Below are 24,795 nucleotides of genomic sequence, written 5' to 3' on the forward strand. Positions count from 1 at the left end.
TCACCAGTGTGCTCAACTCCTCAAACGACTTGCTTGCTGGTTTCTCGGGTGCCAGCAGATCCTTCATTAAGGCGTATGTTTTTGAGCCACAGCTGGTCAAGAGATGGACTCTTCTCTTGTCTGCCTTATCGTCGCCCAACCAGTCTTTGGTTACAAAGCTTTACTGGAGCCTTTCTATAAAGTCCTCCCAATTGTCTCCAGCATTGTATTTCTCATCTGAGCCGTTGGTAGCCATTCTGTGGATTCTGTGATCCCATCCTTGTCGCCACTGTAAAGTCCTGACCCTGCAGTACAGACTTACACGAGGCACATGCTGAAGTCAAGGTCACTCTGGACCTGCACCTTTATTTCACAGCTCTCGAGTGCCGCACTTGCCTGAGACCTGCCTTTATATACCAGTGTGGAACAGGTATGCTGTATCTCCTGCAAGTGCACCCCTGATGGTAAGGTATGCTTGTGGTTACAGGTCATATCTAGTTACAGTCATGTATAGCATGGTAAGATACAGTTATATACAGTAGTGTGAGATACATGACAATATGAAGAAGGGAATAGCGGGTTATGCTGATAGATTTAGATGAGGAAAATGGGAGGAGACTAAAGTGGAACATGAACTAGTATGGACTGGTTGGGCTGAATATCCTATGTAATTTCCCACACTTACATTTCTCAACTTGATGAGCAGAAGATTCTTAGAAAAATAAATAATTTTTGTAGAGAAATATATAAACCAAAAAAATATTCAGAATAAAGAACATTATACTTTTGTGGAAGAGTAATTGGAAGTCCCATAGGTGTTGGTTCTCATTAATAAAATAATGTTTTTCATAATTTAGCAGCAATATTAACAATTCGGTGGTGAACTCTCTGAGGCTGTTGTGTTATAACAACACTTTTGAACTGTTACTAGAATCCTTGAGCAGTATATAAAAATGGCACTAACTGATACATTTTCAAAATCTTGAAAGTTTACATATCGGCAACAATTAAAATAACTGAATAGTGAAAGCGCAACTAAGCTCTTGATCTATCAGATATCAATAATTGACGTTTCCTATATCTAATCAAATATGAAAATAGGTGCTTGCAATTATTTGCCCTGTCCAGTGACACTACAAATAACTAAACAAGGATTAATACAGGAAATTCAATACAGAATTACATCCCTGATGTATTTCCAGTTGTAGAAAATAGCCATGCTTTTTTTCATGCTAGTCAGAAACTGCAGCACATTATCTTGTATTCATAAATTTACACAAAGTAACTTGCAGTCATGACTCATTAGTGCAAAATTAGCTAAAATTAGACACCCAGCACTACCTCACCATCACTTCTTTCAACCCCTCCACGGTCTCTAAATTGTCAGACTGCTGGTCTGACATCCAGTACTGGATGACCAAAAATTTCCTCCAACTAAATATGGGAAAACCAAAGTCATTAGTCTTTGGTCCCCGCCACAAACTTCATTCCCGAGCCATCAACTCTATCCCTCTTCCCAGCATTTGTCTGAGGCTGAACCAGACTGTTCACAGCCTTGGTGTCATATTTGACCCTGAAATGAGCTTCTGATCACATATCAGCACCATCGCCAAGACCGCTTATTTCCACCTCTGAATCATCACACGACTCTGCTCCTGCCTCAGCTGATCTGCTGCTGAAACCCTCATCTATGCATTTGTTACATCTAGACTTGACGACTCCAATGCACTACTGGCTGGGCTTGCATTTTCCACACTTCATAAATTTGTCATACAAAACTCTGCTGCCCATGTCCTAACTTGCACCAAGTCCAGGTCACCCATCACCTCTGTGCTTGCTGACCTATATTGGATCCCGGTTAAGCAATGCCTCGATTTTAAAATTCTCAACCTTGGTTTCACATCCCTCCATGGCCTCACCCCTCCCTATCTCTGTAATCTCCTCCAGCCCCACAACCCCCCCAAGATATCTGCACACCTCTAATTCTGGCCTTTTGAGCATCCCTGATTTTAATCAGCTCCATCATTGGTGGCCGTGCCTTCAGCTGTCAAGGCCCTAAACTTTGGCATTCCCTCCTTAAACCTCTCTGTTATTTCATCTTTAATAATCAATTATGGAGTTATGAAAGGGAAATTCTGCTTGACAAATCATCTAGAATTTTTTGAGGATGTAATTGGTAGAGTGGACAAAGGAGAATCAGTGGATGTGGTGTATTTGGACTTTCAAAAGGCTTTTGACAAGGTCCCACAGAAGAAATTGGCATGCAAAATTAAAGCACATGGTATTGGGGGTAATGTACTGATGTGGATAGAGAACTGGTTGGCAGACAGGAAGCAGAGTCGGGATAAACGGGTCCTTTTCAGAATGGCAGGCAGTGACTAGTGGGGTGCCGCAGGGCTCAGTGCTGGGACCCCAGCTCTTTACAATAACATTAATGATTTAGATGAGGGAATTGAGTGTAATATCTCCACGTTTGCAGATGACACTAAGCTGGGTGGCGGTTGAGCTGTGAGGAGGATGCTAAGAGGCTGCAGGGTGACTTGGACAGGTTAGATGAGTGGGCAAACGCATGGCAGATGCAGTATAATGTGGATAAATGTGAGGTTTGGTGGCAAAAACATGAAGGCAGAATATTATCTGAATGGCGGCAGATTAGGAAAAGGGGAGGTGCAACAAGACTTGGGTGTCATGGTACATCAGTCATTGAAAGTTGGCATGCAAGTACAGCAGGCGGTGAAGAAGGCAAATGGCATGTTGGCTTTCATAACTAGGGGATTTGAGTATAGGAGCAGGGATGTCTTACTGCAGTTGTACAGGGCCTTAGTGAGGCCTCACCTGGAATATTGTGTTCAGTTTTGGTCTCCTAATCTGAGAAAGGATATTCTTGCTATTGAGGGAGTGCAGCGAAGTTTCACCAGACTGATTCCCGGGATTGCAGGACTGACATATGAGCAGAGACTGGATCGACTGGGCCTGTATTCACTGGAGTTTAGAAGGATGAGAGGGGATCTCATAGAAACATATAAAATTCTGACGGGACTGGACAGGTTAGATGCAGGAAGAATGTCCCTGATGTTGGGGAAGTCCAGAACCAGAGGACATAGTCTAAGGATAAGGGGTAGGCCATTTAGGACTCAGATGAGGAGAAACATCTTCACTAAGAGACTTGTTAACCTGTGGAATTCCCTCCCGCAGAGAGGTGTTGATGCCAGTTCATGGGATGTATTCAAGAGGGAGTTAGATATGGCCCTTATGGCTAAAGGGATCAAGGGGTATGGAGAGAAAGCAGGAAAGGAGCACTGAGGTGAATGATCAGCCATGATCTTATTGAATGGTGGTGCAGGCTCGAAGGGCCGAATGGCCTACTCCTGCACCTATTTTCTATGTTTCTATGCCTCTCTACCTTTCTTTCCTTCTTTAAGACACTCCTTAAAACCTACCTCTTTGATCTGCCCTAATATCTCCTTATGTGGCTTGGTGTTAAATTTTGTTTTATAACACTCATGTGAAGTACCTTGGAACATTTTACTATATTAAAGGCGCTGTATAAATACAAGTTGTTCTAAAATGCAAATTAGAAGAGTTCCCTCCCTCTCTCTAGATTTGTAGATATGTAGAACATGCAGAGAATTAATTGATGCAGCATTGATTAATTTCCCTTAAAAAGAGCTGGCTATAAAAAAGACTGAAATTATAAGGATAAATATAGACATGACATAAAGTTATTTAGGTATCATGAACACAAAGCAATGTGGGCAAGTAATAAGTAAAAATGAGGTTCATTATCTTCAGAGAGACTTTGTGCAATTATGTAAATAGCTGAGATACACAAGATAGATTCTAATATGGATAAATATAGGGTAATGCATATAGGTACAGGTAACAGTAAGCCTGTACAGGCATAACATAAAAGAGTCTATAGGCAGAGGCTGAAAAGGAAATGAATGTGGGAGTGATCATGGATCATAATCTGAAAGCATCTGGTCCATCCATACCTCATCCCCATGTGAATTAACAATAAAGCAAACTGGGTACTATATTACATCTAGAGAGCACTGCATTACCAGCTAGAACAAATTATATTGACATTGTACAAATCCATGGTTTGGCTTATTCTGGAGTATGTAATTTAATTTTGGTCACCTTATCTCGAAGAGCATATATGCATTAGAAAGGGTACAGAGAAGAGGGAGCAGGGTAATTCCAGCCCTCAAGATTAAGTTATGAACAAAGGCTCAATCAATTAGACATATTTTCATTGAAATAAAGATTGAGTGGAGACATAATTCAAGACTTTAAAATAATGAAACATATAGATAAGATTGAAGCAAACTATTCAAATTGAATATGAGGACATAAGTACAAAATTCAAAAACATCAGGCAAGGTTACAAAATAGAAAAAAAAATCTCCAGAGAAGATAGTCAATTTACACCATTAAAAGGGAACTAGAATAGTATTTGCTAAGAAGGAGTTTGAGGAGGTTATGGCCGTACAGTTGAACCTGCAGTCCGGCACCCTTGGGTCCTGACTGGTGCCGGACCAGAGAATTTTCCGGACCATGGGAGGTTATGCCGTCTGTTGCGTTGTCAGCAGTACCCTAGAGGTCACCTGACAAGTGATTAACTTTGTAAAATTGCAGAGAGACCATGTTGAATCTCTGGTTTGTAGAATAATATACTATTCTATCAATTTGTTAACCTTTGTTTTTTTTTATGTGTTCGTCAAGTTGAGTAATTTTTAAGAGTATGGAGAATAAGAAAGACGACAGGGAAAGGCCGACTGCTGTCTTTATATAGATCCCTATACGCGATAAAGCATTTGGGTGCCCACGAAAGCCGATTCCTCCAAATGGCGCAGACATCAACCAAAGCAAAACAGGTTGAAAGCTGCCACAGATCTGGGACACAAACGTCGGTGAGCAGGCGGGTGGCCTCGGGCCCAGTGACATCATTGTTGCCCCCTCCCAACAACACCCGTGCGAGTTGCCGCTCACCTTTTTGATGTTGGACTTGGAGGCCAGATGGAAATCCTTCTACACATGAAATTGGAGAATGATTTCCCCATGTCGACGGGAACCGCTTCACAGCCGTCATACCTGAAAATGTGGTCGGGATCAGGAGTCGGCGTGGGTTCCCATAGGGATGGAACGAGGGGGTGGATGGCACTACAGAGCGAGCGGGAGCACTGCTGGGTCAGAGAGGAGATGAGGGCTCGACCGGGTGTCAGGTGAGGGGATCTTAGTGTTTATTTAAACTGGGTACTGTTGACAACACTGCTGACAACGACCCGGCCGCGTTCTGCGCAGATGCCGACTGCACAGCATTTCTCAGCTTTGGCGCCTCAGTCAGTTGCCACGCTCCTCACTCCCTCTCCGCACCGACCCAACCAAGGAGGGAACACCAGAGGCAACGGGGAGGAGAAACCAGCCTTAGGACACAGCGCAGGTCGCGACCCCCCCCAACCGGGAATGATGCCAGACCAGAGAGTCCCGGACTGGAGAGGTACAACCTGTACTTATTTTTCAGGATATTTTCAGAAAGGAACTGAACAGTTCTTAAAGTAGAAAATTGAAAGTGATGGTGGTGGGGGAGAGCAGAAGTCCATAATATAATAGTCATATATAGGATGGAGTAGGCTGAATGGACTAAATGTCCATTAGTATGCTCTTTATTTAATACTTTAAGTACCATGCAAATTTTAAGCAAAGTAATACCCTGTACTTCAAAATATTAAGGTATGTGCAGTGTTTGAAGCAAATCTTTCCCTAACAATACAGGGTCATACTGTGCATGCTGAGAGCTCTCTAAATTGCCACATGATAAGAGCTATGATTCTAGGAGAGCAAGGGCTAATCACCCCATATTAAGAATTGTAACAGTAGGGTTGGGTAAGGCCATGTAGGAATTTCTAAATGAGTACACTGTACTATAATTTTTAAATCAATGCACTCAGGGATAGAGAGCAAGTGAAAGTTGATGAGGACACAGATAATAGGTAAGCAGGACTTAGGATGGGATAGAATGCAGCTGGCTGAATTTTGGACAAGTTGGAGTGTGATTCGGGAGCAACTCAGGAAGCTGGTGAGACGAATGTTGGAGAAATTTAGCCTGGATATGACAAAGGCGTGGATGAGAGTTTCAGTGGCCATGGGGGTGAGGTAAAGATAGAGGTGGACAAGCTATAAAAGTAGAAATAGACAGCTCTGATAATGGACAGGATATGAGTTTGAAGCTCAGTGTAGGATCAAGCAGGACACCAAGGTTGCAGTGTTGGGTTCAGTCTGAGCGAGTTTCTGATACATGGGAAGGAATCTGGCACAAGGCAGAATTTATGACAGTAGTAACTAAAGACAAAAGAGCGACTCTCAGGAGGAGCAGAGGGAATTAATCAATAATGGCACTATAATATGAACCTTGGCACATGAACATCACACCTTTTCCCTTTCTTTCATTTCTAGCCTCCCTTTAAAATGCAGCCTTGAAAATATAGGGTATCTTATGCATCACAGAGAGCTTCTGGGACTGTGTGGTGGAAAACACATCCATCCTTAGTTTCCCTGAAAGTGTCAGTGGATAACAACCCTCTTCTATTTATCTGCTACTTTACCCACTATACAATGTGTTATACTGGGGGAAATCTAACACACTTCAGCATAATCGCACTCAGCTGCTTCCTTATAAAGAAGAAAAATAAGAAACCATGTTAGCAGGCTAGATACATGCTTTTAATGGCCATCTGTGTGTTAACATGAGCTAAGTTGAGGGGAGAGCTAATTGAGGTCCTTAAAGTGATAAAGGAGTTCGATAAAGGGAAACAGAAACTATTTCCTTTTTGGAGGAAATCCAGAACAAAGGGTCATAATCTTAAAATAATAGAGCTCTGCCATTTAGAAGAGAAATCAGGAAGCATTTTTTCACACACAGAGTAGTGGAAATTTGGAAATTTTGCATAGCATAGGAACAATTATCTCAGGTTTATTGTGCGAGAGACAGCGATGAGAACATCTTCATTTCAGGATTGCTATCCAAGCTTTTTTAAGAATGGTATACTCAAATCATTTACAGCACCTCTGTGTAATACATTAGTATACTAAATAAGAAACCTCACATTTAGGAATTATCTAGCAACTACCCCCACTTCCTTCAATTTTCCATCCAAGAAATCAGAAGGCTTCCATCCCATTTTGGATCTCAGAAATTGCATCAATTCTTGAAACTGGCAAAATCTAAATTGGTTATACTCTTACACATTGAGTAATACGCTGGATTGACCAGTGACCATAGATCTAAATGATTGATATTTTCACATGGCAATTTGACCCTAACTTGACAATTTCATAGGTTTTATTTTCAGGGTGTAAGTTATTAGTTACAGAGTCCTTCATTTCAGACTTTTTCCAGGGTCACAGAGTTTTTACAAAGTGCCTTTCACTAGTCATTACACACTTTCTGCAATATACTCACATGTATCTATATTTACACAACCGGTTAGTCCAAGTCTCTAGATGGGCACTCCAGCAAGTAATCTAACCTTCTAGCACTTGAACATTTGGTTGTTTAAAAGGGAAACAGCTGAGAGGAGTACAATTGAAATGGAGGCTATGAGGTATGTTTTTTATGGGATGTTTATAAATAAAAAGCCAGGTATAACAGAAGGTTGATGAGATGTGAAAATGATTTGTTGATCGAAAAGCTTAAATGGTTGTCACTATAGAGAGGAAGGTACAACAGTGAGGGTATTAGCAAGGACAAGTAGATACTCCTACATTCTATTAGTATATCATCACAGCTCTGTGAAATAGTTGGGGAAGCATAAGCAGCGAGTCATCAGGGATCAGAGGTGGAGAATGGAGGCACGTGTTGAAGGAAACCAAGGTAACAGGGATACTGAATGGATTAAGGTTGGTAAAAGTAGCAAAAAAGGTAAAGAAACCTGTTGTGTATCTGTAAAGCATGCACGCCCATGTTCTGCCACCAGGGAGCACATCCCCTGAAGTCCCAAGGGATCCCAGCATCCCTTGGGAGCACTGTATATAAGCCGGCCCCTAAGGCCTGTTACTCACTCTGGAGTGTCTTAACAAAGACTGAGGTCACTGTTACTTTAACCTCCCTGTGTGCAGTCTCATCTGTGTTAGGATAACAACAAAACCTGTGAATCTGCCAAAGAGATTACATTAGCTCACAAATTCCAGGCACTGCCCCATAATGTAGTTGGGTATAAGGTCACAGAAGAATTACATAGAATTGCAGCACAGAAACAGGCCACTCAGCACAACCAGTGTGTATTGGCATTTATTTTCCACACAGGCAGTAATCCTAATCCCATGTGTCTGTCCTTTATCTCCCTTTTCTTCAGCACCGATCTTACCTATTCCATTCTAAGAGGCAGCAATATATCCAAAGAAGATAGCTTGGACAAAACTGCAGTCTGCAAGTAAAAGCGATTGCAGTTGTAGGGTACTCATTGTTCAGAAAAATGGATAGCCATATGTGTCACAAAAACCACATAGGATATTACTTCCTCCATGTATTCACAAGGGAAGACATGAGCAACATGCAATACCCAAATGGTGATCCGAGGCAAAATAAATGGCCTACAAATTCGATTGCACTCGAAAATGCTTGCTCAGGGAGCAGGATGCGCGGGAGCGGAATGCGCGTTGAGCGCATCTGTGGTGCTGGGACCTCATGATGATTCAGGCATGCAGCCACGGCAATCTGCACTAATCATTGGCTGCATGTCTGTTTGGGTGGCAGCAGATCGAGCGTCTCTGACACCATGTAAAATCAGCTAGCACCTCTTAAAGGGGTGGTGCTCTCTATCTGCAAACATCAGGGAAACTTAAAAGTGGCTGTAAGAGGTCCACTCAAGGCCTCAAGGCTCTCTGCTGCAGGATGGAGCCCTTGGTTCAGACAGTGGACAAGAGGAGGGAAATATTGTTCTCACTATGAGGCGGAAATCCTTTGAGGCAAGTTTATAGAGTAATGGGAACCAAAGTGAGATAGAGAACGAAGATCCGCAGAAACTGACCCTATCCACAGGCGCAATGTACTTGCTACCAGTGAGGATAAGGATAAACATAAGAACATGAGAATATAAGAAATAGGAGCATTTGGCCCTCGAGCCTGCTCCGCCATTCAATAAGATCATGGCTGATCTGATCTTGGCCTCAACTCCCCTTTCCTGCCTGCTCCCCATAACCCTTGAATCCCCTATCATTCAAAAATCTGTCTATCTCTACCTTAAATATATTTAAATGGAGAAAGACTACACAAAAAGTTAGCATGCAGGTACAGCAAGTAATTAGGAAGGCACGTTGAATGTTGGCCTTTATTGCAAGGGGGATGGGATATAAAAGTAGGAAAGTCCTGCTACAACTGTACAGGGGGTAACTGAGACCACACCTGGAGTACTGCGTACAGTTTTGGTCTCCTTATTTAAGGAGAGATATACTTGCATTGGAGGTAGTTCAGAGAAGGTTCACGAAGTTGATTCCTGAGATGAAGGGATTGTCTTATGAAGAAAAATTGAGCAGGTTGGGCCTATACGCATTGGAGTTTAGAAGAATGAGAGGTGATCCTATTGAAACGTATAAGATTCTGAGGGGGCTTGACAGGGTAGATGCACAGAGGATGTTTCCTCTCATTGGGGAATCTAGAACTAGTGGGCATCGTTCAGAATAAGGGGTCGCCCATTTAAAACAGAGATGAGAAGGAATTTCTTCTCTGAGGGTTGTGAATCTTTGGAATTCTCTACCCCAGAGAGCTGTAGAGGCTGGGTTATTGAAAATATTTAAGGTGGTGGGGATAGACAGATTTTTGAATGATAAGGGATTCAAGGGTTTATGGGGACTGGGCAGGGAAGTGAAGTTGAGTCCATGATCAGATCAGCCATGATCTTATTGAATGGCAGAGCAGGCTCCAGGAGTCAAATGGCCTACTTCTGTTCCTATTTCTTCTGTTCTTACGTGCACATCCTTCTCCTCATACTCACATACGCACCACTATTGCAACCCTCACTTCCCCAACCTCACATCTTACACAGTGGATACTAACTATACAACCATGACAGGGATATTCTCTAAACACCTTACAAAGATGTCACTAATACACTCCCTTCATTCAAGGTTGTACACAATTTGCTCCAAGAGACCGCACTGAAGGAGGTTGGGCCTGCCTGCACATCCTCTCCCCTGTGGAAAAAAACATCCTCTACATCATGCACAGGGAAGAGTCATGGCCAAGGCTAGTGGCAACGCTGGAGGAGACATCACGTTTCTTCACACCTTTATCCTCATTTTCCCTTCTTACTTCTATCTTACCCTACACATTTGCAGCTGTTTTCACAAGCCACTTCTTTCTCTTCTCTACATTCACACTAAAAGCTGACCGTTGTCTCTATCTTGAATTTCAGGTGCTGAAAATGTGGAGAACCTTGTCACTTCAGGAAGATGAGTCCACCCTTCCTGAAGATGCACCTTCACTCAATCTGACCCTAGTAAGCACCAACTCAGAGATTGGCACCACACATACTTTAGAGGCTAGGCTTCATATGGTGAATCACCAGCCACAAGTTTGCAGGGGCTAGGGCAGAGGGATAGGATGCCACAGGTGCCACCTCGCCAGAGAGCAAGATCACATATGAGCTCTGCTGCAAAGGACACTGATGCTCACTTTGAGGGCCAAGGCTACAGTTATGCATGCAGAGCAGGGCTGAGGATTTTTGACTCCATGGTTTATATCTTGCTGCAAAGAAATCTATAAGCTCCTTGCACTTGTTATTAGAGGTGAGAGTGAAAGGAGATGGTTAGTCATAAGACAAATGGACTCAGGATGATCCTAGAGTAGTGGTTGGTTTCGACAGATCATTGATCATTAGGGTCTGGTTCAGTAAGTTTTCAGCCCTTTGTGTCTCACTAAAGAGAGCTTCCAAATAGATTTCCCTTAGTTTCTACCGAGAACCGTAATGTAATCTCTTATAAACTATGGACTTACTGTTTGATACTCTTCTATATTTTGAAGTTTCTTACCTGGAAGACAGCATTATTAGAAATACTTTGTTTCTACCTTCATCAAACTCAGGACTTTAGGAGTTCCTGGTAGTTATTTGCAATATATGGAGACAAAATCTTAGATAACTTGGGTGGCAAAGCAGTGTATAGTGAAATGGTTAATGGAATGCATTCTCCTGCAGACTATTTAGCTGGTAAGTGTCGCAAAATTCTGGTTAAAGGCCATTCTTCTTATCCTGGATCTAATTCTTGGGCTTCTCCTAGGTTTCCATTGAAAGTGTCTGCAAGGCAACTATGTGGGATACTCCTCACATATTTACATAAGAATAGGAACAGGAGTAGGCCATCTAGCCCCTCGAGCCTGCTCCGCCATTCAATAAGATCATGGCTGATCTGGCCGTGGATCAGCTCCACTTACCCGCCCTCTCCCCGTAACCCTTAATTCCCTTATTGGTTAAAAATCTATCTATCTGTGACTTGAATACATTCAATGAGCTAGCCTCAACTGCTTCCTTGGGCAGAGAATTCCACAGATTCACAACCCTCTGAGAGAAGAAATTCCTTCTCAACTTGGTTTTAAATTGGCTCCCCCGTATTTTGAGGCTGTGCCCCAACCTCTCTGCCTCTATCTTGTCTATCCCTTTCATGATTTTAAATGTTTCTATAAGATCACCCCTCATCCTTCTGAACTCCAATGAGTAAAGACTCAGTCTACTCAATCTATCATCATAAGGTAACCCCGTCATCTCCGGAATCAGCCTAGTGAATCGTCTCTGTACCCCCTCCAAAGCCAGTATATCCTTCCTTAAGTAAGGTGACCAAAACTGCACGCAGTACTCCAGGCGCGGCCTTACCAATACCCTATACAGTTGCAGCAGGACCTCCCTGCTTTTGTACTCCATCCCTCTCGCAATGAAGGCCAACATTCCATTCGCCTTCCTGATTACCTGCTGCACCTGCAAACTAACTTTTTGGGATTCATGCACAAGGACCCCCAGGTCCCTCTGCATCTCAGCATGTTGTAATTTCTCCCCATTCAAATAATATTCCCTTTTACTGTTTTTTTTTCCAAGGTGGATGACCTCACATTTTCCGACGTTGTATTCCATCTGCCAAACCTTCTCCCATTCGCTTAACCTATCCAGATCTCTTTGCAGCCTCTCTGTGTCCTCTACACAACCCGCTTTCCCACTAATCTTAGTATCATCTGCAAATTTTGTTACACTACACTCTGTCCCCTCTTCCAGGTCATCTATGTATATTGTAAACAGTTGTGGTCCCAGCACCGATCCCTGTGGCACACCACTAACCACCAATTTCCAACCCGAAAAGGACCCATTTATCGCGACTCTGCTTTCTGTTTGCCAGCCAATTTTCTATCCATGCTAATACATTTCCTCTGACTCCGCGTACCTCTATCTTCTGCAGTAACCTTTTGTGTGGCACCTTATCGAATGCCTTTTGGAAATCTAAATACACCACATCCATCGGTACACCTCTATCCACCATGCTCGTTATATCCTCAAAGAATTCTAGTAAATTAGTTAAACATGATTTCCCCTTCATGAATCCATGCTGCATCTGCTTGATTGCACTATTCCTATCTAGATGTCCCGCTATTTCTTCCTTAATGATAGTTTCAAGCATTTTCCCCATTACAGATGTTAAACTAACCGGCCTATAGTTACCTGCCTTTTGTCTGCCCCCTTTTTTAAACTGAGGCGTTACATTAGCTGCTTTCCAATCCGCTGGTACCTCCCCAGAGTCCAGAGAATTTTGGTAGATTATAACGAATGCATCTGCTATAACTTCTGCCATCTCTTTTAATACCCTGGGATGCATTTCATCAGGACCAGGGGACTTGTCTACCTTGAGTCCTGTTAGCCTGTCCAGCACTACCCCCCCAGTGATAGTGATTGTCTCAAGATCCTCCCTTCCCACATTCCCGTGACCAGCAATTTTTGGCGTGGTTTTTGTGTCTTCCACTGTGAAGACCGAAGCAAAATAATTGTTTAAGGTCTCAGCCATTTCCACATTTCCCATTATTAAATCCCCCTTCTCATCTTCTAAGGGACCAACATTTACTTTAGTCACTCTTTTCCGTTTTATAAAGCTGTAAAAGCTTTTACTATTTGTTTTTATGTTTTGCACAAGTTTACCTTCGAAATCTATCTTTCCTTTCTTTATTGCTTTTTTAGTCATTCTTTGCTGTTGTTTAAAATTTTCCCAATCCTCTAGTTTCCCACTAACCTTGACCACCTTATACGCATTGGTCTTTGATTTGATACTCTCCTTTATTTCCTTGGTTATCCACGGCTGGTTATCCCTTCTCTTACCGCCCTTCTTTTTCACTGGAATATATTTTTGTTGCGCACTATGAAAGAGCTCCTTAAAAGTCCTCCACTGTTCCTCAATTGTGCCACCGTTTAGTCTGTGTTTCCAATCTACTTTAGCCAACTCTGCCCTCATCCCACTGTAGTTCCCTTTGTTTAAGCATAGTTCGCTTGTTTCTGACACAACTTCCTCACCCTCAATCTGTATTACAAATTCAACCATACTGTGATCACTCATTCCGAGAGGATCTTTTACTAGGAGATCGTTTATTATTCCTGTCTCATTATAGAGAACCAGATCTAAGATAGCTTGCTCCCTTGTAGGTTCTGTTACATACTGTTCTAAGAAACCATTCCGTTTGCATTCTATGAATTCCTCCTCCAGGCTACCCTGTGCGATTTGAGTGGACCAATCGATATGTAGGTTAAAATCCCCCATGACTACTGCTGTTCCTTTTTCACATGCCTCCATTATTCCCTTGATTATTGTCCGCCCCATCGTGAAGTTATTATTTGGGGGCCTATAAACTACGCCCACCAGTGACTTTTTCCCATTACTATCTCTAATCTCCACCCACAATGATTCAACATTTTGTTCATTAGAGCCAATATCGTCTCTCACAACTGCCCTGATATCATTTATGAACATGATTGGTCAAATTTGGACAGGATGATGGTTTTGGCAGATATGTTTTGGCAACAGGCATTTTGGTGTCCCAACTAGGGCATCCATCACCTAAACTGGTACAACTTTAATATGGCGCTTTGAGTGTGTGAAGGAAACTAATATAAAGTAAGATTACCTTGTAGATTTTTCATCATTCTTCGAATGGAAGCATGTCAAATGCAGCACAATCCTTCCTGACTATTTCCTCAGGCCCTACTACGATTGTTAATATTGTTTTATAGTTAGGAAGTTTTACAATAGCTTAGGTCAAAAAGAACTAAGTTATAATGCAAGTCCTGGGCCTTTATACAGTGGAGCAGGGAGTCATATGGGAGAGGGTGAACCCCATGACAAAATAAACAGCTGATTCCCCAGCTCCAGAAAGATTGTATAAGTTCCTGCTGTGCGTGAGGGATATTATTCAAACTATTACAAAGACCCCCACAGCGTGAATACATTAGATCCTATGAAAGGCTGTGATATCAGGAAGATGAGCCATAAGCAAGAGACTGTTACAAAGAGATACTAATAATCACCAAAGTTACCATGAGAAAACATAACCTTGGCATACAGCATACTACAGCTGCATTGAATAATACATTCTGGCTAGATTTTCTAATCACATTATTTTAACACTGGTGTGACCCATTTAAAATAAATGGATTAATATCAGTGTTGAAATAATAACAATCAGAAAACCTAGGCTTCTGTGAACAAATTGTGATTTGTGTATGGATGGCAAGATAGTAAAACATGAATTCTGGACTATAGTATTTCATTGGAGATCTTTTGGTATTTTGAAATCATTACTAAATTAGTCAATAAAATAATGATGTAGAAATGTTTTTATCCTAATTTGGGGAGAATTAAAAAGCATGCCATTTATTGTTAACGAAGTCCCAGCTTTGCTGACTTACACCATTTCCCTTTACCATCTGTAGCTGACTTCTGCTCATCCTTTGATAGCTGGCATCAACCTATGGAGGGTAGTGCAGTGTTACTGTAGCCTGTAAGTTATCAGGGACAAATGCAATTGCACTTTTTTGCTTTGTTTAAGATTACCATATCAGACGGCTTGAATGGATTCCCTTGTCCACTTATTCCCCCGCTTATACTGAAGCCGAGGCCAGGGTTCTTCTCTATTCTCACACAAAACTGAGTTCAAGAGAAAACAAAAACAGGATAGTGAGTGTAAGTACAGCATTCCAGACCATTCTGGTATAAATATGGGATGATTCAGTAGGCTGCAATACATTGTAGGACAAGTTATCTAGTGATTAGCTCTAATGGTTCAGTTGGTAAGTTCACTGTCTAGTATGAAATTGAGCACTACAGACCAGAAAGGTTCCCAGATTTGATTTAAAAACAGAAAATTCTGATAAACACTCAGCAGGTCAGGCAGCATCTGTGGAGAGAGAAACAGAGTTAACGTTTCAGGTCGTGACCTTCAAGATTTGATTCTTAGTCCATGTTAATTTAATTGATTTCAACTGGGATGGGGAATGTGCATCATGTCATGCAAAACATTAAAGATAGCTGCCCCATAATTCACCCGGGCCATTTATGCCAGTGCTACGCTCCAGAGCCAGCACAACACACAGTTCATCCTCTATAATTAATAGCTGCACAGTCACCCTTCAAACAACAACAACTTGTAATTATATGTGGTCGGATATGACACCAAGGTCGCAAACAGTTTGATTCAGCCTCAGACAGATGCCAGGGAGAAGGATGGAGTCAATGGTTAGGGAACGCAGTTTGTGGCAGAGATTGAAAACAATGGCTTCAGCCTTCCCAGTATTTAATTGGAGAAAATTTCTATTCATCCAGAACTGGTGTCAGACAAGCAGTCTGACAATTTAGAGACTGTGGAAGGATCGCGAGAAGTAGTGGTGAGGTAGAGCTGGGTGTCCTCAGCGTACATGTAGAAGCTGATGCTGTTTTTTCAGATGATGTTGCCAAGGAGCAGCATGTAGATAAGAAATAGGAGGGGTAGATCCTTGGAGATACCAGAGGTAATGATGCGGGAGCTGGAAGAGAAGTTGTTGCAGGCGATTCTCTGGCTACGATTAGATACATAAGAATGGAACCAGGCGAGTGCAGTCCCACCTCGCTGGATGATGGTGGAGAGGCGTTGGAGAAGAATGGCGTGGTCAACCATGTCAAAGGCTGCAGACAAGTCAAGAAGGCCGAGGAGGGATCGTTTATGTTTGTCATAGTCACAAAGGATGTTATTTGTGACTTTGATGAGAGCCCTTTCAGTACTGTGGCAGGGACGGAAATCTGATTGGAGGGATTCAAACATGGAGTTGCGGGAAAGATGGGCACTGATTTGGGAGGGGACAACACATTCAAGGACTTTAGAGAGGAAAGGGAGGTTGGAGATGGGGTGGTAGTTTGCAAGGATTGATTTTTTTTAGAGGGGTGATGATGGCAGATTTAAAGGAGAGGGGGACAGTACCTGAGGAGAGAGAACCATTAACAATGTCAGCTGACATGGGAGCCAGAAAATAAAGTTGGGTGGTCAGCAGTTTGGTGGGAATAGAGTTGAGGGAGCAGGAAGTGGGTCTCATGAACAAGATGAGTGCGGAGAAAAACATAGAAGCATAGAAAATAGGTGCAGGAGTAGGCCATTCGGCCCTTCTAGCCTGCACCGCCATTCAATGAGTTCATGGCTGAACATGCAACTTCAGTACCCCATTCCTGCTTTCTCACCATACCCCTTTGATCCCCCTAGTAGTAAGGACTACATCTAACTCCTTCTTGAATATATTTAGTGAATTGGCCTCAACAACTTTCTGTGGTAGAGAATTCCACAGGTTCACCACTCTCTGGGTGAAGAAGTTTCTCCTCATATCGGTCCAAAATGGCTTACCCCTTATCCTTAGGCTGTGACCCTGGTTCTGGACTTCCCCAACATTGGGAACATTCTTCCTGCATCTACCCTGTCTAAACCCGTCAGAATCTTAGACGTTTCTATGAGATCCCCTCTCATTCTTCTGAACTCCAGTGAATACAAGCCCAGTTGATCCAGTCTTTCTTGTTATGTCAGTCTCGCCATCCCGGGAATCAGTCTGGTGAACCTTCGCTGTACTCCCTCAACAGCAAGAGCGTCCTTCCTCAAGTTAGGAGACCAAAACTGTACACAATACTCCAGGTGTGGCCTCACCAAGGCCCTGTACAACTGTAGCAACACCTCCCTGCCCCTGTACTCAAATCCCCTCGCTATGAAGGCCAACATGCCATTTTCTTTCTTAACCGCCTGCTGTACCTGCATGCCAACCTTCAATGACTGATGTACCATGACACCCAGGTCTCGTTGCACCTCCCCTTTTCCTAATCTGTCACCATTCAGGTAATAGTCTCTCTTGTTTTTACCACCAAGATGGATAACCTCACATTTATCTACATTATACTTCATCTGCCATGCATTTGCCCACTCACCTAACCTATCCAAGTCACTCTGCAGCCTCATAGCATCCTTCTCGCAGCTCACACTGCCACCCAACTTAGTATCATCCGCAAATTTGGAGAAACTACATTTAATCCCCTCGTCTAAATCATTAATGTACAATGTAAACAGCTGGGGCCCCAGCACAGAACCTTGCGGTACCCCACTAGTCACTGCCTGCCATTCTGAAAAGTACCCATTTACTCCTACTCTTTGCTTCCTGTCTGCCAACCAGTCCTCAATCCACGTCAGCACACTACCCCCAATCACATGTGCTTTAACTTTGCACATTAATCTCATGTGTGGGACCTTGTCGAAAGCCTTCTGAAAGTCCAAATACACCACATCAACTGGTTCTCCCTTGTCCACTCTACTGGAAACATCCTCAAAAAATTCCAGAAGATTTGTCAAGCATGATTTCCCTTTCACAAATCCATGCTGACTTGGACCTATCATGTTACCTTTTTCCAAATGCACTGCTATGACATCCTTAATAATTGATTCCATCATTTTACCCACTACCGATGTCGGGCTGATCGGTCTATAATTCCCTGTTTTCTCTCTCCCTCCTTTTTTAAAAAGATTGGCTACCCTCCACTCAATAGGAACTGATCCAGAGTCTATGGAATGTTGGAAAATGACTGTCAATGCATCCGCTATTTCCAAGGCCACCTCCTTAAGTACTCTGGGATGCAGTCCATCAGGCCCTGGGGATTTATCGGCCTTCAGTCCCATCAATTTCTCCAACACAATTTCCCGACTAATAAGGATTTCCCTCAGTTCCTCCTTCTTACTAGACCCTCTGATCCCCTTTATATCCAGAAGGTTGTTTGTGTCCTCCTTAGTGAATACCGAACCAAAGTACTTGGTCAATTGGTCTGCCATTTCTTTGGTCCCTGTTACGACTTCCCCTGATTCTGACTGCAGGGGACCTATGTTTGTCTTTACTAACCTTTTTCTCTTTACATATCTATAGAAGCTTTTGCAGTCCATTTTAATGTTCCCTGCAAGTTTCCTCTCGTATCCTATTTTCCCTGCCCTAATCAAACCCTTCGTCCTCCTCTGCTGAGTTCTAAATTTCTCCCAGTCCCCGGGTTCGCTGCTATTTCTGGCCAATTTGTATGCCACTTCCTTGGCTTTAATAATATCCCTGATTTCCCTTGATAGCCATGGTTGAGCCACCTTCCCTTTTTTATTTTTACGCCGGACAGGGATGTACAATTGTTGTAGTTCATCCATGCGGTCTCTAAATGTCTGCCATTGCCCATCCACCATCAACCCCTTAAGCATCATTCGCCAAACTATCCTAGCCAATTCACGCCTCATACCTTCAAAGTTACCCTTCTTTAAGTTCTGGACCATGGTCTCTGAATTAACTGTTTCATTCTCCATCCTAATGTAGAATTCCACCATATTATGGTCACTCTTCCCCAAGGGGCCTCGCACAACGAGATTGCTAATTAATCCTCTCTCACAACACCCAGTCTAAGATGGCCTCCCCCCTAGTTGGTTCCTCGACATATTGGTCTAAAAAACCATCCCTTATGCAATCCAGGAAATCCTCCTCCTCCCTATTGTTTCCAGTTTCTTAGCCCAATCTATATGCATATTAAAGTTACCCATGATAACTGCTGCATCTTTATTGCATGCACCCGTAATTTCCTGTTTGATGCCCTCCCCAACATCAATACTACTGTTTGGAGGTCTGTACACAACTCCCACTAGCGTTTTCTGCCCCTTGGTATTCTGAAGCTCCACCCATACCGATTCCACATCATCTAAGCTAATGTCTTTCCTTACAATTGCCTTAATTTCCTCTTTAACCAGCAACGCCACCCCGCCTCCTTTTCCTTTCTGTGTATCCTTCCTAAATGTTGAGTACCCTTGGATGTTGAGTTCCCAGCCTTGGTCACCCTGGAGCCATGTCTCCGTGATGCCAACCACATCGTAGCTGTTAACTGCTATCTGCACAGTTAATTCGTCCACCTTATTCCGAATACTCCTCGCATTGAGGCACAGAGCCTTCATGCTTGCCTTTTTAACACTTTAGAATTTTGCTGCAAAGTGGCTCTTTTTGTTTTTTGCCTTGGGTTTCTCTGCCCTCCACTTTTACTCATCTCCTTTCTGTCTTTTGCTTCTGTCTACAATTTGTTTCCCTCTGTCTCCCTGCATTGGTTCCCATCCCCCTGCCATATTAGTTTAACTCCTCCCCAACAGCACTAGCAAACACTCCTCCTTGGACATTGGTTCCAGTCCTGCCCAGGTGCAGACCGTCCGGTTAGTACTGGTCCGACCTCCCCCAGAACCGGTTCCAATGCCCCAGGAATTTGAATCCCTCCCTGCTGCACCACTGCTCAAGCCACGTATTCATCTGAGCTATCCTGCGATTCCTACTCTGACTAACACGTGGCACTGGTAGCAATCCCGTGATTACTACTTTTGAGGTGCTAGTTTTTAAATTTAGCTCCTAGCTCCTTAAATTCGTCTCGTAGGACCTCATCCCGTTTTTTACCTATATTGTTGGTACCAATGTGCACCACGACAACTGGCTGTTCACCCTCCCTTTTCAGAATATCCTGCACCCGCTCCGAGACATCCATGATCCTTGCACCAGGGAGGCAACATACCATCCTGGAGTCTCGGTTGCGGCCACAGAATCGCCTATCTATTCCCCTTACAAGTGAATCCCCTATCACTATCGCTCTCCCACTCTTTTTCCTGCCCTCCTGTGCAGTAGAGCCAGCCACAGTGCCATGAACTTGGCTGCTGCTGCTCCCCCCTGATGAGTCATCCCCCTCAACAGTACTCAAAGCGGTGTATCTGTTTTGCAGGGGGATGACCGCAGGGGATCCCTGCACTACCTTCCTTGCACTGCTCTTCCTGTTGGTCTTCCATTCCCTCTCTGGCTGTGGACCCTTTACCTGCGGTAAGACCAACTCACTAAACGTGCTATTCACGTCATTCTCAGCATCGTGGATGCTCCAGAGTGAATCCACCTTCAGCTCCAATTCCGCAACGTGGTCCGTCAGGAGCTGGAGGCGGATACACTTCCCGCACACGTAGTCGTCAGGGACACCAGAGGCGTCTCTGATTTCCCACATAGTACAGGAGGAGCATAACACGTGTCCGAGCTCTCCTGCCATGACTTAACCCTTAGATTAACTTAAATTGGCAAGAACAGTGTTAAAAGTTACTCACTGATATAGAAGAGAAAAAAGAAAAAACTACTTCCCAATCACCAGCCTTGGCTGTGACGTCACTTTTCTATTTCTTTCTACTTCTTTTTTGCCTTCTCCCTGTAGCTGCACAAGCACGCCTCTCCACGCACCTCCTTGATGCTGCTCCCGACTCAGAGAGGTCATGTTGGGGAGATTGGAGAGAAACTGGAGGAAGATGTGAGTTCAGGGCTGGGGCAGAGGGGAACCTGAGAGCAAGTTTGGCCCGGTGGGCTTGGAGAAGGAAAGGAAGTGGCAGAGGCAGCTGAACAGATAATCTCAATCTTAGAGACAAGGAAGTCCATGAGTTCCTCACACTTGCTGTCGGAGGTGAGGGTGGAGGAGACAGGGGAGAGGAATTTAAGATGACCTTTAGCAGTGGAGAATAGAAACCGGGGTTTATCTTTGCATTGCATAATGATTCTGGTATAGAGAGCAATTTTTTCAGATGGGAGCAGGACCCAATAATGCTTTATGTGGTCTAGCCAGATCTGGCAGTGATTTGCTAAACCAGTTGTCTGCCATATCCATTCAAGTCTGCATCCCTTCGACTTAAGGGAGCGAAGATGAGGGCCGCACCAAGGGGAACAACCAGGCTGAGGGAGAGTAATTGTTTTAATAGGGACTAGGGCATCAAAGGTGGTGGTGAGCGTGTGGTTAAGCAGATCAGTAGCTGCAGAAATGTTGTAATATCCTGTGATTAAAGGGGTCACTAACTCTGGATTTTACAGTATGTGTTGCCATCTTCCCAACAGCAATTACTTGCATGCAGAACTTTACATCCCCTGCCTCAACTTTAACAAGTTGATACCAGCAGATCTTTTACATCAGCTGCCTGATACCATCTGAGAGACATCCCTCAAATGCCAGTAATTACTCAGTTTCCTGAATCTTGTCAAAGGAGAAACTTGCATGCAATACCAGTGAAAGGGGACGGGTGGGCATCAGGCCATGAAGCTGCTGGGGAGGCACTCTGGTCTCGCCATGGGAGATGGCGAGATAGGGCACATAGCAAGTTAATGGGTGCACAACTAACACAGTGGCAACCCTGTGAAGAACCAGCCAGAAACTTCCACGCCCTTATTTGTCACCTTAATTCCAAGCGAAGGGGGATAACGCTCACCCATTCTTAGCTTATGCCTTATTTCCTGCACATCCATCACAGCAAGAGGAGAAAGATGATGAAGAGGAGGAGCAAAAAGGAAGAAAATTGGTCCTCATGAACAATGATGACAATGATGGTGTGAAGGAAGAGAATGTTGAGGATAAGGCTGTGCAGACATCCCAGAAGCAAGATCCTGCTCAGTTCTTCTGCCATAAACTTCTTGATTTTACTCCCTGTGTTTCTTGCTTTCTCATTTCCATACATCAGCTCAGATACTATCACCTGGGAGGCATTAGATTGTTTCAATGAGGACGTAGCACCGAGTAATTCACAGAGATTGAGGGAACTGGAGGAGTGGGGAGTGGGTGAGGATTTGCCATCTTCCCAATGGAGACCATGGAAAAGGCAGCCCTTGGCTGGGATCCAATCTATTTAGTACTTGCCTGAAAAGGAGGATGTTTGAGAAACATTGGGCCCGAAATTGATGGCCTTACCGCCCACTGCCGGCAGCTGCCGCCGACTGCGTCGAGTTTGTTTGGCAGTCTCCCCTCGGTGACAGATTCCTCTTGGTCTGCTGATGGCGGGAGGGGTGTACCGCTGTGAACCGCCCGTTGACTGCCAAGTTGTGTAAGTGACCTCCCGCCCGCCGAGCTGCCATATTGGTGCAGGCGGGAGTCAGCGGCAGCAGGGGGAAGGACCACTGTGTGGAGGCAGGTCTAACCCCGACGGTAAGTAAGAAGGCTTTCAAAAAAAAGTTTTAATTTTTTCTTTTTCAGCGTTTTACCTGCATGGGGTCCCCTGAAGGTGTTCCGGTGGGTTTTTTTTTGTGAAGATTTTTACTTTTCAGTGTTCCCCCCTCCCTGGGTCCGACTCAATCCTCGGCGGCACTTTGGCGAGGATCGCATTTGCCGCCGAGATTGAGAGCTCCCACCCGCTGCCACCCAGATTGACGGCGTAAGCCATTATTTGGCCACCAGGCAGTACTGCCATCTCTTTTAGAGGAATCTACCTGGCAAAGTGATGGGGGTGAAATTAATATTCGGCAGAAGTTCAAATTAGGTGTCAGGGAATCAGCAGCCCATTTAACACTTTACCTATTTTGTTTTGCATTGATGTTAATGAAAAAGAAAATTGAATAGAGTGTAAAACAAGCTGCTGATTCATTATCGCCAATTTTGCGCTACAGCCGAAGACCAATTTCACACCAACTATCTCTTCAGGACCTCACTTACCCTTAAGGGAAAAGTAAGTTACTATAAATAGAGGCATAGAGTACTGAAGCAAGTTATGCTAAACCTTTATAAAGCACTGGTTAGGCCCCAGCTGAGTATTGTGGCCAATTCTGGGCACCATACTTTAGGAAGGATGTCAAGGCCTCAGAAAAGGTGCAGAGGAGATTTACTAGAATGGTACCAGTGATGAAAGATTTCAAGTTACGTGGCGAGACTTTATCATCATCATCATAGGCAGTCCCTCGAAATCGAGGAAGACTTGTTTCCACTCTAAAAGTGGGTTCTCAGGTGACACAACAGTCCAATACGGGAATTACAGTCTCTGTCACAGGTGGGACAGACAATCGTTGGAGGAAAGTGTGGGTGGGGAGTCTGATTTGCCACACGCTGCTTCCGCTGCCTGCGCTTGTTTTCTGCATGCTCTCGGCGACGAGACTGGAGGTGCACAGCGCCCTCCCGGATGCTCTTCCTCCAGTTAGGGTGGTCTTTGGCCAAGGACTCCCAGGTGTCTGTGGGGATGTTGCACTTTATCAATGAGGCTTTGAGGGTGCCCTTGAAATGTTTCCTCTGCCCACCTGGGGATCACCTGTCGTGTAGGAGTTCCGAGTAGAGCGCTTGCTTTGAGAGTCTTGTGTCGGGCATGCAAACAATGTGGCCCACCCAACGGAGCTGGTCGAGTGTGGTCAGTGCTTCGATGCTGGGGATGTTGGCCTGATCGAGAACACTGACGTTGGTGCGTCCATCCTCCCAGGGGATTTGCAGGATCTTGCGGAGACATCATTGGCGGTATTTCTCCAGCAATTTGAGGTGTCTATTGTATATGGTCCACGTCTCTGAGCCATACAGGAGGAAGGGTATCACTATAGCCCTGTAGACCATAAGCTTGGTGCGAGATTTGAGGGTCTGATCTTCGAACGCTCTCTTCCTCAGGCAACTGAAGGCTGTTCTGGCGCACTGAAGGCGGTGTTGAACCTCGTCGTCGATGTCTGCCCTTGCTGATAATAGGCTCCTGAGGTATGGAAAATGGTCCATATTGTTCAAGGCCGTGCCATGGATCTTGATGACTGGGGGGCAGTGCTGTGTGGTGGGGTCAGATTGGTGGAGGACCTTTGTCTTACGGATGTTTAGTGTAAGGCCCATGCTTTCGTACGCCTCGGTGAAGATGTTGACGATGGCTTGGAGTTCAGCCTCTGAATGTGCACAGACGCAAGCATCGTCCGCGTACTGTAATTCGACAATGGAGGATGGGACAGTCTTGGATCTGGCCTAGAGGCGACAAAGGTTGAACAGGTTCCCACTGGTTCTATAGTTTAGTTCCACTCCAGCGGGGAGCCTGTTGAGCATGAGGTGGAGCATTGCAGCAACGAAGATCGAGAAGAGGGTTGGCGCGATAATGCAGCCCTGCTTGACCCCGGTCCGGATGTGGATTGGATCTGTGGTGGATCCGTTGATCAGGATCACGGCTTGCATGTCGTCGTGGAGCAGGCGGAGGATGGCGACAAACTTTTGGGGGCAGCTGAAACAGAAGAGGATGCTCCATAGTCCTTCGCGGTTAACAGTGTCAAAGGCCTTATAAGATCTTATAAAGCGGCTTTCACGACTATTAGATGTCTCCAAACGCTTTAAAGCCTATGAAGCACTTTTGGCATTTAAACACTGTTGTTTTGATAGAGTAAATAAGGAGCAACCATTTTCACTGGCAGAAGGGTCGGTAACCAGAGGGCACAGATTTAAGGTAATTGGCAAAGAACCAGAGGCAATGTGAGGTAAAAAAAATTCAACAAGTTGTTACAATCTGGA

The 24,795-nt window shown here is 44.2% G+C and overlaps 1 protein-coding gene across 1 annotated transcript in view; it reads right to left on the bottom strand.

The window, feature by feature from the left end:
- lrrc7 (leucine rich repeat containing 7) overlaps positions 1–24,795 on the bottom strand; it is a 480,097-nt gene that overhangs the window by 15,744 nt on the left and 439,558 nt on the right. The window contains exons 21-22 of the mRNA XM_070886128.1: positions 15,055–15,147; positions 14,910–14,969 (exon numbers count right to left, since the gene is read on the bottom strand). Of these exons, the coding sequence (XP_070742229.1) occupies positions 14,910–14,969; positions 15,055–15,147 (153 nt within the window). The remainder of the gene's footprint in view (positions 1–14,909; positions 14,970–15,054; positions 15,148–24,795) is intronic.

Source organism: Pristiophorus japonicus, chromosome 8 (assembly GCF_044704955.1).
Source record: "Pristiophorus japonicus isolate sPriJap1 chromosome 8, sPriJap1.hap1, whole genome shotgun sequence".
Classification (NCBI taxonomy): domain Eukaryota; kingdom Metazoa; phylum Chordata; class Chondrichthyes; family Pristiophoridae; genus Pristiophorus; species Pristiophorus japonicus.